This window comes from Eptatretus burgeri, chromosome 4 (assembly GCF_056783735.1).
Source record: "Eptatretus burgeri isolate ZD-2024b chromosome 4, Ebu_testis_v1, whole genome shotgun sequence".
Classification (NCBI taxonomy): Eukaryota; Metazoa; Chordata; class Myxini; order Myxiniformes; family Myxinidae; genus Eptatretus; species Eptatretus burgeri.
In genome coordinates this window covers 80,542,023-80,560,214 of record NC_140964.1, presented here as the reverse complement: position 1 = coordinate 80,560,214, position 18,192 = coordinate 80,542,023, and the positions used below count along the sequence as shown (strand labels likewise).

At 42.3% G+C, this 18,192-nt stretch overlaps 1 protein-coding gene across 3 annotated transcripts in view; it reads left to right on the top strand.

Moving 5' to 3' along the window:
* RCC1L (RCC1 like) overlaps window positions 1-15,986 on the top strand; it is a 39,787-nt gene extending 23,801 nt beyond the window's left edge. For 2 of the 3 annotated variants that reach the window (XM_085878940.1, XM_085878939.1), the window contains exons 4-12: window positions 83-211; window positions 3,756-3,822; window positions 4,145-4,196; window positions 6,911-6,995; window positions 8,361-8,542; window positions 11,516-11,603; window positions 11,966-12,139; window positions 12,359-12,444; window positions 15,792-15,986. In XM_085878940.1, the coding sequence (XP_085735066.1) occupies window positions 83-211; window positions 3,756-3,822; window positions 4,145-4,196; window positions 6,911-6,995; window positions 8,361-8,542; window positions 11,516-11,603; window positions 11,966-12,139; window positions 12,359-12,444; window positions 15,792-15,869 (941 nt within the window). In that variant the 3' untranslated portion in view covers window positions 15,870-15,986. The remainder of the gene's footprint in view (window positions 1-82; window positions 212-3,755; window positions 3,823-4,144; window positions 4,197-6,910; window positions 6,996-8,360; window positions 8,543-11,515; window positions 11,604-11,965; window positions 12,140-12,358; window positions 12,445-15,791) is intronic. The other variant, XM_085878941.1, reaches the window with a different exon arrangement.
* The last annotated feature ends 2,206 nt before the right edge of the window (window positions 15,987-18,192 follow it).

Below are 18,192 nucleotides of genomic sequence, written 5' to 3'. Positions count from 1 at the left end.
CAAATAATGTTTTAAAGTTTTGTAAATAAACCGATTATTTGAGTCATGGTTGGTGATGTGCAGGTGTGCTTGTATGTGACAGCCAAGTGCTACGATCTTGTGTTGAAACCGTCACCTGTCGCTTTGCCATTGCGGACGCCACAAGGAACACGTGTGGTGCAGGTGGCTTGCGGTCGCGCCCACTCTCTCATCCTTACCGACAACGAAGGAGGTAAGTGAGGCTCATTTTATCAGTCGACCAAGTGTTAAATGACAGAGTGAGAAAGGATTAATAAGCAGCTATTCTGTTTGCCGAGTCATTTGTGGCGTCTCCAACACAGCATTTTTACCTCCGTCCACCTTTACTTTCACCCCTGTCTGTCGGTCTGTGTGAGCACAATATCTCAAAATGTTAACGGATTCGGACGGAACTTGGTGGACATGTTGGGTGTGTGACGAGGACAAATTGATTCGATTTTGGTTTCGATCCGAATCCAGATACGAGAATTTTTACTTTATTATTATTATTTTTTTAAGTGATTCTTCACCCTTGAGAGATGGAACCCAAAATTATTTGAAGCACGATATCTCAAAAAGCTGTGGATGAGTTATGACAAAACTAGGTGGATAACAAGAACGAGCCGATTCGATTTTTGGCTCAGGTCCGGATCCGGATCTAGCCCATCGGTGGGATATGAAACATAAACTTTTCAGCCTGGTGGAGGTATGCGCTCAACCGAATGCCGTTCTAGTTCTGCATGTAATTTAATTTAAGTGAGATGCCGAAGGAAAGAATGCATAAAACCGATGGGCTTTTAATATACTTTTATACAGGTAGTGAGGCTCATTGGAAAAGCAGAAGAAAAGGAGAGGGGGAGCACTCGGGAGAGTGCAAAACCTCCGCCGCCAATACTGCTGGGTCACTCAAGTGAACCTTATATCTTATTCATTAAATATGATGTCATCAGTGCTGACAGTTATAGTTCTTTTCTCCAACATTTTCTTTTTGGGGGGGGGGGTGGAAATCACTTAAAACATGTAAAAATGCAAAAAAAGAAAATCAAAATTTTGTTGAAAAAAAAGTTGCAAAAATTTTTTTTCTCTCACAATTTCTTTGGGGGGGGGGTTGAAATCACTTAAAACATGTAGAAATGAAAAAATCTTTTTTTGGGGGGGGGAAACAATTTTTTTGGGGGGGGTTGGAAATCACTTAAAACATGTAGTAATGAAAAAAATTCTCTTTTTTGGGGGGGGGGAACTTTTTTTGGGGGGGTTGGAAATCACTTAAAACATGTAGAAATACAAAAAAAAAATTCTCTTTTTTGGGGGGAGGGTAAAAAAAAAAATTTGGGGGGGTTGGAAATCACTTAAAACATGTAGAAATGCAAACTCGAGGGGGAGCACTCGGGAGAGTGCAAAACCTCCGCCGCCAATACTGGGTCACTCAAGTGAACCTTATATCTTATTCATTAAATATGTCAACAGTGCTGAGAGTTATAGTTCTTTTCTCCATTTTTTGGGGGGGAGGAGGGGATTGGAAATCACTTAAAACATGTAAAAATGCAAAAAAAAAATCGAAATTTTGTTGAAAAAAAAGTTGCAAACATTTTTTTTTCTCCAACAATTTTTTTTGGGGGGTGGGTTGGAAATCACTTAAAACATGTAGAAATGCAAAAAAAAAAATTTTCTCCAACAATTTTTTTTGGGGGGGGTAACAATTTTTTTTGGGGGGGGTTGTAAATAACTTAAAACATGTAGAAATGCAAAATAAAAATAAAAAAAATCTTTTTGGGGGGGGTAGTAATTTTTTTGGGGGGTTGGAAATCACTTAAAACATGTAGAAATGCAAAAAAAAAAAAACTTTTTTGGGGGGGGTAACAATTTTTTGGGGGGGTTGGATATCACTTAAAACATATAGAAATGCAAAAAAAAAAAATTCTCTAACAATTTTTTTGGGGGGTAACAATTTATTTGGGGGGTTGGAAATCACTTAAAACATGTAGAAATGCAAAAAAAAAATTTGGGGGGGGGGGTAAAAAAAAATTTTGGGGGGGGGGTTGGAAATCACTTAAAACATGCAAAAATGCAAAAAAATAAAATTTTTCTCTTCATTTTTTTTTTGGGGGGGGGGACCAAGTCCAAAATTTATTGGCATGATCCTTGGACCATACCTAACCCCCCCCCACCAAGTTTCGTTGAAATCCGTCGGAGTTTTTCCGTAATACCGTTCACAAACAAACAAACAAACAGAAAGGGATGAAAACAGTAACCTCCATCCATCTTTGAAGATGGCGGAGGTTAAAAAAAAAATTTTCTCTAACAATTTTTTTTGGGGGGGGGGACCAAGTCCAAAATCTAATGGCATGATCCTTGGACCATACCTAACCCCCCCCCCCACCAAGTTTCGTCGAAATCCATCGAGGGGTTTTCCGTAATACTGTTCACAAACAAACAAACAAAGAGAAAGGGGTGAAAACAGTAACCTCCATCCATCTTCGAAAATGGTGGAGGTTAATTATCATGGAAGAAGAATTTTTTTTTAATCCACAAGCAGTAATTTTAAACTTGGAGAAAAGCTTAAAAAGACTTCCTTGGTAAATCGTTGTGAAGCATTTGATGGCTCGGGCAGGAATTTGTGATTTGTTCAGGGTGCGGTCAACAACCTGCCGACACTTTGTGAAGGACACTGGAATCTTTAATGTCCACCGACCAGTGCTGGTGGATGGATCCTTCAGTTGAATGTCCTCCCGATGGACTGTGCACGCGTCGATGCCTTGCCCTGCCTGCGAAACACCAGGATGACGGTTTACAGCTGGGTCAGCATTAAAAACCCATGCTCGACGGCTCAGAGGGGAGTGCACGGATCTCTCGGCCATCCTGACAAGCCTGAGGGATATTTTTAACCTCCGCCATCTTCGAAGATGGATGGAGATTACTGTTTTCACCCCTTTCTGTTTGTTTGTTTGTTTGTGAACAGTATTACGGAAAAACTCCTCGACGGATTTTGACGAAACTTGGTGGGGGGGTTAGGTATGGTCCAAGGATCATGCCATTAAATTTTGGACTTGGTCCCTCCCCCCAAAAAAAAAAATTGTTAGAGAAAAAAAAAATTTGTAACTTTTTTTTTCAACAAAATTTCGATTTTTTTTTTTTACATGTTTTAAGTGATTTCCAACCCCCCCCCCCCCAAAAAAAAAAATGTTGGAGAAAAGAACTACAACTCTGTCAGCACTGTTGACATCATATTTAATGAATAGGATATAAGGTTCACTTGAGTGACCCAGCAGTATTGGCGGCGGAGGTTTTGCACTCTCCTGAGTGCTCCCCCTCGAGTTGACTTTTGGGATATTTATGTTCAAAATGTGAAAATTATTTTGAAAAATAAATTAAACGAGCTGGTTCCCTCTCAATTTTTTTTTTTTTTTTTTTTAAACATGTAGTTTTCAGTGCATTACATCCGAGAATAAGGGGAGACGAGGAGGAGGGTATGAGAGGTCGGTTTGGAAGTAAAGGAAGGGAAGGAAGCAAAGGGGGAGCTGCATGGAGCGATGGAGGGTGCGGGTTTAATAACATGTAAATGTGCCATCAGGCTGGGTTATTAATTTCCCCCTTCGTTGAAGGGCCACACCCAAGACTTATGTGACATGATGAGCCGAATCCTTCATTTCGTGTTGAAATTGTATGGGATTTGGAAGAGTTAACCTGCGAGGGCCTTGTCAGGCCAAAAGCCGAGAAAGCCGGTTTAAGAACAATACATTTGATTGTGTGTCCTGCAGTGTTTAGTTTGGGAAACAATGCCTACGGCCAGTGTGGGAGAAAAGTTGTTGAAGATGAAGATTACAAGTAAGCAAAATGTTTGGTTTTTGTGTTGTTGATTGTTTTGTTCCCCCCCCCCCCACACTCGATTAACAATGCATTGTCGTTGATCTAGTCTTCATGTCCCAAACACGGAGCCATTAGCGGTGAAGGGAAAGCTTTGACTGCACCTGCTCCATTTCTGACCTTTTCATCCATGTTCTCTCGATTTGTTTATCGATTGTGAAAGTCTCAGGCTATGTAGTTGAGCTCACAGTTCGATGACGCAGTCAGTGATGTTATTTGACATGGTGCTCCTGGTTTACCATCTGCCCTTTCATCCAATCCATTGCCATCATGTTTATCTCAGCTCCAGTCATGTGGTGCACGCGATTCGTGGCTTTGGAGATCAAGTCGCTGAGGTTAGTGAGCCCAAAGAGGGTAAGTGTTTTACGTGCAGTAAACTTCATTGCTTTACATCTTGCAACACAGCTACCCCACACAGAAAAAGTTTCATAACGTGCTTCGGTCGAAAGTTCTGCCTTGTGGGGATTCTGCTGACTACTTTTGAACCTCAAACTCTAGTCATCTAAGCTATATTGTAGTTAATCTACAGTTTCCACATTGAAAGTTATATTTCTTGACAGCTGTGCCATTTAATAAATATATTTGGATTCAGACCAGGTCACTCTACCATGGGTGTGCTGCTTCTGCTCTCCCAACAATGGATGGAGATCCTCAATGCCAGACATGAAATCAGAGCCATCTCCCCAGACATATCACGTGTTTTCGATACGGTCTGGCACCCTGCCCTGCTCACCGAACTCTCTTCCCATGGTATTCAAGGCCATCTCCACTCATGGCTCGCAGACTTCCTCTCCTGTCGCAGTCAACGTGTGGCCCTAAATGGAGTCCTTTCATCCCCTCTTCCTGTGCAGGCTGGAGTTCCTCAAGGCAGCGTTCTGGCCCCTGTTCTTTTTCTGGTTTTCATCAATGATCTCTCCGACTCTCTGGAAAATCCTCTTTATCTCTTTGCTGATAACTCCACCCTCTGCCGTACCATCTTTCATCCCTCTGATCGGCAGGCAGCAGCTTCTTCACTCTCTGCAGACCTTGATAAAAATCACAAGCTGATCCAACACGTGCAACATGTCTTTCAAACCTGACAATTCTCACAGTATCACTATGTCTCTCCGAAAGGACCATCTGAAACCCACCCCACCCCATCTACTTTCTTAACAATCATCTGGAAGAAGTCCTTTCATTCAAGCTTCTGGTTCTCACTATCGGCCATGATCTTTCCTGGGAAAGCCATATTTCCAACCTGGCCTCCAAAGCTAGTCGCCGACTGGGAATCCTCTGTCGTGCAAAGTCCTTCCTTTGCACACCTGAGCTCCTAACCACATGCAAAGCTTTCATCCGCAGCCTGATGGAGTACTGCTCTCCCCTCTGCGCTGGTGCTCCTGCCTCTCACCTTTCTCGGTTCCGCGCTGTGGAAACCAAGGCATTTCGCATCATTGGTACCTCCCACGATGAGGCTGAGTGGGTCTCTCACTCTCTCATGGCAGGCAGGTCGGTGGTCTTTCAGTCTTCTCCTGTCTCCTCTCCGACCTTCCCCACCCCACCCCCGCCACTCTGTCTGTGATCTGTACCCCCTCCCCCCCATATTTATGCAGGGTGCTCAAGGTCCACCAATAACCCCCTTCTGGTAAAATTTCCAAAATCAAGAATCACTGCTCACCCTCACTCTTTCATTCCTCTTTTTCCCCGCCTTTGGAACAAACTCCCACACTATCTTCAATCCCATTCTTCCCTCCATGTCTTCAAAACAGCTGTTCACCACCATCTCTTATCTTCCCCCATCCACAACCATGATCTTTCTCCCCCCGTTAATCCACCCCAAACCCACCTCCTTCAAATTCCCTGCTTTCCTTCCTGAAAGTCCCTGTCGTGTCCATCTTGTTTACCCCTTGTTCCCCGCTCCATCCCTCTCCCTTCCACAGATCTCCGAATGTCATTGCTCCCTTCTGGTTTGTGCTTCCCTCTCCCGCCCCTGTTGCCTCCTGCTCCCTTTGTTATATGTCTGTGTGTTAGCTCTTATACGAGCCTCAACAATGTGAACAAAAAAATGATCTGCCTGGCAATGACGTTGTCCATACGATGGCTTATGCATTATTCACCTGAAAGTGAAGATTTTTGTTGTTCTTTCAGTTTAGTTTTGTCATAAGGTTCATCTCCTAATTCGGAATTTTCTTTTAATTATAGGCCCTCATTTTAGTTGTACATTTGATGATCACAATCTTTAACTGTAACAAATAGAATGCCCAAACTATTTTGAGACTGGTGGCACAAATCAAAAATCGAATTGGCAAGCTTTGTTCCACATTCAACACTGGAACGGCACTCAGTGGAGCGCATACCTTCACCAGGCTGAATAGTTTAAGTTTTATATCCCACTGATAGGCCGGATCTGCATCCAGACGTGAACCAAAATCTCATCCGTATGTTCTTATCACCTCACCAACTCATCCACTAAGTTTTGTCATAACCCGTCCACAACTTTTTGAAATATCATGCTTCCTTGGTATTGTTTTTTGGCCCTATCTCTCAATGGTGAAGAATAATTTAAAGAATAGCATTCAGATCGAGATCTTCACCAAAATCTAATCGATTCATCCATGTCAAATACGGAACCTTACCTGTCCACCATTTTGTCTGAATCCTTCCATAACATAAGTACCACCACAAAGGATCACCAGCCCCGACCTGGCTCCGTCAGATTGTCATCTCTTCCATAAACTTAACGAACACATTCGTGGAGAACATTTTTCTTCCGATGATGATGATGATGATGTCAAGACTGCTGTGAAACACTGGTTAAGTCAGTGGGATGCACAGGTTTATCGTGACGGCGTCACAAAACTACTTAAACGTTGGTGGAAATTTGTGGACCGCAGCGGTGATTATGTTGAGAAATAAACATGCTGCATGGTGGAATAAAGATTGGTGTTAGTATCTGTCTTTGTTTCATTCGAATATCTTCATCTATTTTTGAGAAAAAGAATAGGAGGCATTACTTTTCAACACGTCCTTGTACTTCATATTTTATGGTGTTTTTACGTTTGCTGATTTGCAGGTTGTTTGTGGTCAGGACCACAGCCTGTTCCTTACCGTCAGTGGGAAGGTCTACGCCTGTGGCTGGGGTGTCGATGGACAGACCGGCAAGTCCAAGATCTCGATTGTTTTCATCACAAATGTACCCATCTTGGGTTGGGGTTGGGTATGGGAGAATTAGGAGGAGGGGGCAATGGGAACAGTATGTGGCGGGTCAATCTCAGATCATACTACACTGTAGAACGGCACTCGGGAGAGAGAGCATACCTCCACCAGGCTGATTAGTTCATGTTTTGTATCCCACCGATAGGCCGGATCTGGATTCGGACCTGAACTTAAATTTAATCGGCTTGTTCTTGTCACCCAACCAACTCACCCACCAAGTTTTGTCCAAATCCCTCCACAATGTTTTTGCGATATCGTGCAACATTTTTTTTTAGCCCTATCACTTAAAAAAAATTCTCGGATCCGGATTCGTATCTTCACCAAAATCGAATCACTTCTTCCTTATTGCACACCCAACATGTCCACCTAGTTTCGTCCAAATCCATCCGTAACTTTTTGAGATATCGTGCTACATATTGTTTTCGCCCCGATCTCTCAATGGTGAAGAATCACTTGGACTTACCCTTTGAAACACTGTAATTCAATGTGCCATTCTCTACGCAGTGTGTCACTTCCGCTGAAGTCGTTTCTTGGCTCGGGTTATAATCCTGGCCAGGTCGCCAATCTGGCACAGGAAGTCAGGGCAGGAATTTGTTCAGGTTGACGGCGATAACCTGTCTACTTTTCACGATGGATACGGATTTTTATCGTCCACCAACTAATGCCGGCAGATGGGACGGCCAGTTTTGACGTTCATCCAAGGGGACCTATTGATGAAACACCGGTCTGACAGTTTATAGCTGGGCTGAGATTGAAACCCAGGCTAGACGACTCGGAGGCGAGTGTGCACACCTCCTCGGCCATTCTGCCTGCCTCCTCAACATTTTGGTTGAGAAAATTAATCATCCAAATAAAAGGGAACGTTTTTTTTAAAAAGGGGAAAAAGATTCGTTTAAAACATAAAACCATCCAGTTTGTTCTTAAGGCTAAAAATTTGTTTAATCCAAATGAAGATGTAAAGTTGTTAATTGAAAGCCGTTGCTATAGCACTTTAATGTCTTTTTGTGGTGTAACATCATATAATATTGACATACAAATATCTTTGAGGTGGTTGTTTAAATTAGTTTCTATAAATGTAAACGTAAGAGGGGAAATGTTCTCAAACCCCATTGTAATTAAACTTCATCATTTTTATCCTTTATTGTGGCTTCACTTCTCGTTGTCACACCTGCTGTGGTTTCCAAAGCGTTGTTCATCATTGCCACTGAATGTCACCGTCATGTTTACTCTGGATTTTGCTGCTTGTATTGTTTGCTCCCTGAATTTTGTTTTATTTTTTTTCTCTTTTAAAAACCAATCATCAACAGGTTTGGGTTCTTACGATGTTTGCGATACGCCAAGAATGATGGCCGGAGACCTAGCCGGTGTGCCCGTGGCGCAGGTGGCATCGTATTGTGATGTTGGCCTCGCTGTATCACGTGCAGGGGATCTGTTTGGTTGGGGAAATTCCGAGTACCTGCAACTTGCCGTCGTCACGGACGAGACGCAGGTTTGAAGAGGCGATCCGCATTTGAGCAAACTATGTTCATTTTGATACAAAGTGGGGAATCTCTCCTCACCTGAGCTGTGGTATTGGAATTATTTGTTTGAATTAATGTAATAATTGAAACTTGCTCGAGGGTTTAATGGTTGGAGTGTCCGCTCCGAGGCTGGGAGGATTGCGGTCATACCAAAGACTTAAAATGGTACGTGCTGCCTCCTTGCTTCGTGCTGAGCATTTCAAAAGGATATAGGAAGGCTAAGTAAGTATAGGTTGGTATCTATAGCACAATATTAATGGGCTTAATGACCCACTCTTGCATTGAAGTTGCTTTTGTTGGAACTCGTAATTACACGTTGAACACTGCCCATGTGAGACACCCTCAGCATCCAGTCAAGGCCATGCTCATAATATCTTGGTCAGTCTTTTCCTTTTAACAGTGACCTAACACTCGGGGAAAGACTTGTACATAAGTCACATGCAGGACCAGGTCATTTGGATGCATTTGTGTCTTTTTACTTCATTTACGTGGATGTATAGTTCATTCGATGTTGGACAAATCAACACAGCGGACAGGATTTGAACCTGGGTTCTCAGCCTTATGAGCTACTCGTATTTTTTTCACGTCAGAAAAACCAAACGGTGCAACACAGATGCACTCATTTTGGGAGTGGTGGGTGAACAGAATGACCATCCATGCCACCACAACACTTTGGTTTCTATCCGCATGTAAATCTGTTTGACAACTGACGTGTGTGAAGGGTGTTTACAAGAGTTTTATACGAATGAGATACCCACAACAGTTGAAGACACAATGGTTTTGGTTTTTATATGCAGTGGTCTACCAAAGTATTCACCCACTACCAATAATGCCACATTTAACTGAACAATTTTTACAAATGAACTTCTTTTTTTTTAATTCATAACTGAAGAGATCAAACTAAACACTGTTATAGTTGAAGGAGGTTATATGTCAGGAATACCTGCAAAAAACAACTCAAAACTAGAAGGGTACTCGGTAGAGCGCATACCTCCACCATGTAATGCCTGATCCACGAGAACATATTTGGCCCAATACATTTTTGAAATATCATCCGATACAGAACTGTATCGTTTTTGGCCCTATCTCTCAATGGTGAAGAATTAGTTAAAAATTAAATAACTTGTGTCCAGATCCAGATCCGGATCTTCACCAAAATTGAATCAATTATTCCTTGTCGCATACCCGACATGTCCACCAAGTTTCATCCAAATCCAAGCACAACTTTTTGAGATATCCTGCACACACACAAACAAACAAACAGACAGAAAGGGGTGAAAACATAACCTCCTTCACCTTCGGTGGCGGATGTAATAACAATTCACTGGTTGCAAAAGTATTCAGCCGCTGACATCCGTACTTGGTGGAAGCACCTTTTACAGCAATGACTGCGATAAGTCTTTTTGGGAAAGTCTGTACCAGCCTTGCACAGTGAGATGGTGAAATATTTGTCCATTCTTCACGTGAAAATTGCTCTCGTTCTGCCAAGTTTGATGGGGATCTTCGATGGACTGCAATCTTCAAGTCTTGCCATAAATGTTCAATTGAGTTCAAGTCAAGACTTTGACTGGGACACTCAAGAACATTTATTTTCTTGGTCAGCCACTCCAGTGTGGCTTTAGCTTTGTACTTCGGATGATTGTCCTGCTGAAATGTGAATCTCCTACCCAGTTTCAGATTCATGGCCGACTCAAGGAGGTTTTCATCAAGGATTCTCCTGTACCTTGCACCATCCATTGTCCCTTCTATCGTGACAAGCTTGCCAGTCCCTGCTGATGAAAAGCAGCGCAATAACATGATGCTGCCACCACCATGCTTCACAGTAGGGATGGTGTTGACTGGGTGATATGTAGTGTTTGGCTTGTGCCAGACGTAACACTTTGAATTTAGACCAAAAAGTTCAATTTTTGTCTCGTCTGACCACAAAACCTTTCCCCACATGTCTGCAGTATCATTAAGATGCTTTTTTTGCAAACTCAATACCAGCATCTAGATATACCTTTTTCAGTAATGGCTTCTTTCTTGCCACCTGTCCATAGAGGCTAGCTTTGTGAAGGGAACGGGATATTGTTGATTGATGAACACTGACGCCCAAGTCGGACATCGAGCCTTGCAGATATTTCAAAGTCATTGTCGGATTTACAGCGACATCCAGAATCAGTTTCCCGCTTGCCCGGCTGCTGAGTCTGGATGGGCGATCTGATTTGGGTAGAGTCTGGGTGGTATGATACGTCTTCCACTTCTTAATGAGGGATTTCACCATATTCAGAGGGATATTGAGTGACTGAAATCTTCTAATAGTTATAACCCTCTCCTGAATGAGGCTTCTCCACCACTTTATGTCTGACTTCTTTGGAAAGATCCTTGGTCTTCATGTTTGCCTTGTTGGTAGACCAAGTGATTTGCACCTTAAAACTTCTTAGACAAGTGGGGGAGCTTAATTTTTAAGTTAAACCACTGATTACATCCAAGTGAAACCTATTACATTATTTTGTAACCTTTCAAACAAATAATTTAATCCTGAAGTGATTTAGGGTTAATTAGGCAAAGGGTTTGAATACTTATACAACTGAGAATCATCTAAGTTTCTCTGTTAATCTGACTTATTCGCATTTCATCTGCATCTTTTGGCTTTATCACTTTGTAATCGTTTGTGAAGACTAAGTATTAAGTTTCGTTTGAAAGCATCATGAAATAAGCTCAGGTGGCATCAAAATGTGAAAACTTTGGAGGGGGGATGAATACTTTTGCAGGCCACAGTATATACAGTTCAGTATATTCATAAAATATCTCAATTTATATTTTATTCACATAAATGCCGAGTACGTATTTTTTGGTGTTTCTTAGACTATTGTGAGTCTTTCGTTCCTAGAACCTTTTCAACAAATCGTAAATGTATGTGTTGTAATTTTTTAAAATATTTTATATTTTGTGTTTTCCAGCTGCACACACCCAAACACCTTCCGTTCAATAACGTGGGTAAGGTGAAAATGGCTGCAGCAGGAGACACGGTGTGTGCATTGCTGAATGGTATGTATTTGGACTGAGGTGTGAGATCTCCATGGTATAGCATTAGAAGAGATTGGAGTTTTTCCGTGCAATCAACATTATCTTTGCTAAAAAAATAATTTTCTCAGAAAGAATATGTTTTGTTTTTTTTAAATAGGAAAACCATGAAAAATTTTATTGTCAAAATAAAATTTTTCTCATGGTTTTTGGCTTTCATGAAAAAAAACAAAATTCTCTTTTTTTTATCTCAATAAGAATTATTTTTGGCAGTGATAAGCCTTTGTCATTTTGTATTGAAAATAGATATTTGCTCTTCCTATGTTTTATTTCATTCACATTTAATCAAAATTGGAAACAACGGGAATGTTTGGTGCCGGTGTCAGAAGCAGGTGAGGTGTTTGTCTGGGGTTACGGTATTTTGGGGAAGGGTCCCCAGCTGAGTGAAAGCAGCACACCACAGAAGATTCCTCCCACACTCTTTGGTTGGAGTGAAATGACACCAGATGTACGAGTCAGCAAGATCCGCTGCGGTCTTCATCATTTTGCAGCCATCAATAGTACGTCCCACGACAGAGCGGTACAGGAATAAAACTTTCAACTCGAGCACACAATTTGTCACAAGTGGTATCACCGTGACAGTTGATACACTAATGTTCGGAAAAATATCCATCATTGTTTTTTTTCGATTTGTTTCAGTTATTGGTGGCTCGAGTGAGTAATCGAGCTTTGTACAACCTCAGTCTTTTACAATCTGAAAAGTCTCCATTTTGTGTCAGACCGAGGAGAGCTGTTTGTGTGGGGGAAAAACACCCGTGGATGCTTAGGAACTGCACGGCTCGAGAATCAGTACTTTCCTTGGCGGGTGAGTAGAACGTGAGACCTTGAGACAGCACTTTGGGAACATGTTTCTGTCATTCAATGCCCATTACATTTGGCTTTCACATTTTCATTCCAAATCACATTTGTGAATGAAATGGAATTTGGTGAAATTATCTTGTTTTTTTTTTTGTCTGGAAACTAGTGGCATTGTGGTTAGTGTCTGCTCATACAACACTCAGTTGAATTGTGGTTAGAGCGTTCACTCTTGAGTCTGGGAGGACAGCAGTTCAACTCAGACTCTGGCGGAGTCATACCAAAGACTTTAAAAATGGGATGTGCTGCTTCCCTGTTTGATGCTCACCATGTAGAGGTTGAAGCACAGACTAACTTTGTCCATTAGCCTTTGACCCTGTAAAAACAAATAAATAAACAAACAAACTTGAGCTAAGTTGAATGTAATACTTGCAAAAGTACCCGTCACTTTGCTGACAGATTATATTTTAAAAACCAACATGTTGTACTCACAAACATTCTGCTCTTATCTATTCACTCCATCATTTTCCTGAGGTTATCTTCCATCTGCTTGGTCCTTGTCACACACCATGTCGTCGACCATCCATGCTGCTTATATATATATATATATATATATATGGCATTAGAAAAAAAAATCGCTTCCGCTTTGCTGCGAAGCTCAAGGAAAAACAAGGAAACGCGGGGAATTTAGACGCAGGTGGAGGCTGTTCAGCCCATCATGCCTGTGCCACATCAACACCACAGCAATTTATCAACACCAGATCAAAATAAGAACATGCAAAATGTTTTTTTGTTGTTTTTTTGTAGTTTTTGTATTCCCCCCCCCCACACAAGGGAGGGGGCATGGGCTTTGGTAAAAAAAAAAAACACAACATCAACACCCATTGACAAGACCCCCACCAACAGCATTCTGTACACATGCACACAATCACCCATCCATACTGGAGCTACCGAAAAGCCCTGCCAACATCCCTATACCACCCCTCTATCTCCAATGCTTCCAGGTACCTATCTAATTCCAATTTAAACGTATTTACTGCTTCTGCCACGACCTCCAGGAAGACCATTCCATGCATTAACTACTCTCTGAGTAAAAGTCCTCCACATTACTACCATTTTAACTCTCCTCTTTACTCTCAGGTTATGGCCCCTGGTCCTATCACTGTCTACTCTGTTGAATGATTCATGTGCACTTATTTATCTATACCTTTCATTATCTTAAACATCTCCATCATATCTCCTCGTAACCACATTCTTTCTAGTGTATAAACCCCCGTCTCCTTCAACCGCTCCTCATAGCTGAGTCTCGCTAGGCCTGGAATCAATCCGGTAGCCCTGCGCTGAACCCTCTCTATGGCAGCTATGTCCTTCCGTAACTGTGGTGACCAGAACTGTACACAATATTCTAGTTGTGTCCTCACTAAATTCCTGTACAATGTTAACACCACCTCCTTTGATTTATCATTAATCCCCCTCCTTATACAGGCTAAAACCCTATTTGTTCTAACTACAGCTGCTTGACTTTGTGCTACCTGCTTACCTCCCATATCTATTACCACCCCCAGATCCTTCTGCTCTCTGACACGCTCAAAAATTACCCCTTGCATCCTGTAATCACCATTTTCATTGTTCTTTCCCATCCCAAACACCTTACACTTGCTCAGGTTAAATTCCATCTGCCAGTCTTTTGCCCAATCTATACAAATATCAATACTTTCCTGCATCTGATCACCACCCCCTCTGTTATCCACCTAACCTCCAAGCTTTGTTTCATCCACATATTTGGAAATCTTACTCTTTACCCCATTATCCAAATTGTTGATATAAATGATGAAAAGTAATGGTCCAAGTACTGATCCCTGAGGTACCCCACGACTTACATCCTCCCATCAAGACATCCTCCCACTCACAGCCATTTTTTGCTTCCGACCACGAAGCCAGTTTGCAATCCAATTAGCTACCTGACCAGCCACTCCACAAGCCCTCACTTTGGCTAACAACCTCCGATGTGGTACCTTATCAAATGCCTTCTTAAAGTCTCGATACACTGTGTCCACTACCTTTCCCTCATCCACCCAATCAGACACATGGAATGGAAAAAGTCCCACTTGGCAAAGAGGAAACGGTGTTCATGACAACAATTTCACCCTATTTTAATCAAATAGGATATTTTTGTGATTTTATTATTGTCAAACATGAGGATTTTTTTTCAAGGTAATCAGATTGAAACTTACACAGGTCATGTGTTTACATATGCAGCATACCAGTACGTGTTTAAAATCTGGTCAAAATTTGTCAAACTTCAAGGTCAATGCCATCCAAAACATGTAGAACACCGATTAGTTGGCAATTAGAAAATGTATCAACCAAATTTGTAATGCACAACATTCCATCATGTAAAACACTTGATAGGTCAAATTTTCAAAATTACCAAATTTCTGTTTCCATGGCAACTGATGTTTTTGTTTGGATTTTGCAAGTACCGTGATGTGTACAACATCTCTCTTGTAATACTTGAGAAATTGAACAATCGCAAGTACATTGGTTGCTCTGATCTGCTATTCCCTCCACCCACTGAAGGTGGACGGAGGTTATGTTTTCACCTGTCTGTCTCTGTTTGTTTGTTTGGTGGTCGAGAGGTTGGGTGTGTGATGAGGACGAATTGATTCGATTTTGGTGAAGATCCGGATCTGGATCCTAGAATTTTTTTTTAAGTGATTCTTCACCATTGAGAGACGGGATCAAAAATGATTTATAGCACGATATCTCAAAAAGTTGTGCACAGATTCGGACGAAACTTGGTGGACGAGTTGGGTGTGATGAGGACAAATTGATTCCATTTTGGTGAAGGTCCAAATCCGGATACGAGAATTAAAAAAATATATATATTTAGTAATTCTTCATCATTGAGAGATGGGGCCAAAAACGATGTATACCATATTTCAAAAATCTGTGGATGGATTTTGAGAAAACCTGGTCGATGAGTTGGATAGATGACAAGAACAAGCTCATTTGATTTTGGTTCAGGTCAGCAGATCCGGCCTATCAGTGGGATACAAAATAAACTGTTTGACCTAACGGAGGTATACGTTCTTGCGAGTGCCATTCTTGTTTCTTATGTAAACTGATGGGAATCTTATAATTTCCAATTGCCATGGAGTCTAATGATGAGATGTTTTAAAATTATTTTCTGGATGCTGTCTTGTTCATGTTTCATTGCACAAGAGTTACAATGTTTGAAGCTTTTCCTGGAGTTAAACCTTCTTCGTGAGATTGTTTCATCCTATACAGTTAATCCAAGATTTTGAAAGCAACCTTTTTGAAGCTAATACTCAAAATTTTTTACCTTGTATGCAGGTCACTGTCCCTGGAGAGGTGCTGGATGTTGCTTGTGGGGTGGATCACATGATTGCTCTCATCAAGTCTTTCATCTGAGCTTTACGTGAATTAAATGGAACAGCACTTGGTCAATGGAGTGTCTGCCTGTGGGTGCTTCCCAGCGTTTAAAGCCTTTTTATACTATCTCGAGGAACAATAAATTTTTATTTTGTATTTTTGTTATTTTGTTCATCATCATCATCATCATCTTATCACATTGACATATCTTGCAGCAGACCCTGAGAAGGTTAGTGCTGCGAAATCAACTTCCTGTGCAATGGAATATAATTTATTAGGGGTTTTTAACCAGTCTAATGGATGAATACTATAACAGCGAAGAGAGGAAGTAGCGGCGTGCCTCTTGGCTTGTTTAGTCACACATTGGCCGGAGACGGATCTTGGCAGCTCATGGTTGTCAACACTCCAGGTTATGTGGCTGAAACAAACGGCAGTCGAGGAATGGCTCGCTGTCACAACGCTGCTCAACCTCCCAGTGCAGCTGGTGCCAACAGTCTGTGCTGAGCTCCTGGTCTTGCAAACTAAACCTCTCTCTATATCTATCTCTCTCTCAATTCTTCCAAATTTTTCCATGCCAATTCACAGGCTGACTATTTGTTATGCCAGCTACTACACACCCTGTGGTGCAGTATATCACTCGTACCAAATTCTATCCCGATGTTCTTTGGCACACAGGTCTTGTGATTCTGGTGGTCAAAACATGGGAGAGACTCATAATCATAAACTGAAGGGATTGGGGGGAGAATATGAAAATTCATGAGCAGGTCATCTCACAGCATGTTTTATTTGACCTTGCATGTACATGCACAAAGCACATTACAATATGTTGTTCATCTTTCGGCTGCTCCCGTTAGGGGTCGCCACAGCGGATCATCCGTTATGATCCGCATACTGATTTGGCACAGGTTTTACGCCGGATGCCCTTCCTGACGCAACCCTGGTCGCCTCTTACGACACAGGGATCAGGATTTGGGTTTCGCCATAATTCCAGGCTGCTCTACACCCTGCCCAGGGCAGAGACCCCGTCCTCAAGCGATCCTCCAACCCAAGCCTCCGAGTAGCCGGATTACAGGCGCACGCCACTACGCCCGGATAAAGCACATTACAATATGGGGTGCCATTTTTGCCATTTTAAAGCATTTGCCCACAGTGAACTTCCACTCCTTCCTCAGCATGGAACACTGCCCCCTCCTCTTACTGAGAAATTCCTAATCATAATTGGCTCCTTTCCTAGAGTGGGGGGCATAAATTCAGTGTCCAAAAGCAGAAATCCGCACACGGGCACCAGAGCAAGTAGCGAAGACTGTTGCCCCCCCACCCCCCCATGGTGGGATGGATGAGGGAGGCTGCTTTAGGGGTGTGTACTCCTGGGATAACAGGTCCAATCATCTACCAATTCAATGCACAAATCAATGAGGCAAGGCAGAAGTAACGTGCTCTCCTATATCTAAACTTCCCCTGGGTGAGTGGCTCACTCACCCTATGGTGTTGCTACCCATCCTCTCCAGGCCTCCCTAACCAGTAGCTATTCCTCGTCCTATAACGCCTATTGCCAGTCACCTTTTTCAATGTCCCTTACTCATTACTTAAGCTGTGTTTGTCTCTCACCTGTAATGTCCATCTTGTATACCCCGTGTTCCCCGCCCCATCCCTCTCCCTTCCACAGATCTCCTAATGTCTCTGTTCCCCACTGCTTTGTCCTTCCCACTCCCGCCCCTCTTGTCTCATGCCCCTCTTGCTGTGCGTGGTGTGTTAGCTCTCATACGTTCCTCGACAATGTATACAAAAAAAACCAAAACCTGTGTCACTCCTTAGCCTCGCAATACCCTTACCCCACTACCCTCTTATGCATGCTCTTGTCCCTCCTAACAATTACAAAACCTGAAATAATCTCCGTAACTCTGTTGACAGAGTCCTCTCTGACATTGCCAACTCCAAAGACTCTGCCACGAACGCTTCTTCTGACATAACTATAGCCAACCACTCTGACACTGTTTCTGACTCAACACTGACCAACGTGTTTAGGGTTTTTTTCTCTCCAGGGTCCATCTCTGATTCTACTGCTCTTGGCTGCGTTGCAATTGGCTGTACCATGCTCGGCCACACCATTCCTGGGTGCACCATGCCAGGCTGCACTAAACTCTGCTGCATCAGAGCTCTCATTTCTGACCCCTTTATGACCGTAACCTATGATCTCACCTCTCCTCTTGACCCTATTTCTAATGATGACCCAACTGTCACTCCTTCCATCTTTATTGCCACTCCTGACCCTATTGTCTCCTCTCAATCCTTCACCCACGGGCATGTTCCGTTAACAAGCAGCTCGCATACCTTTGAAGAACTGTATGGTACTTATATTTTG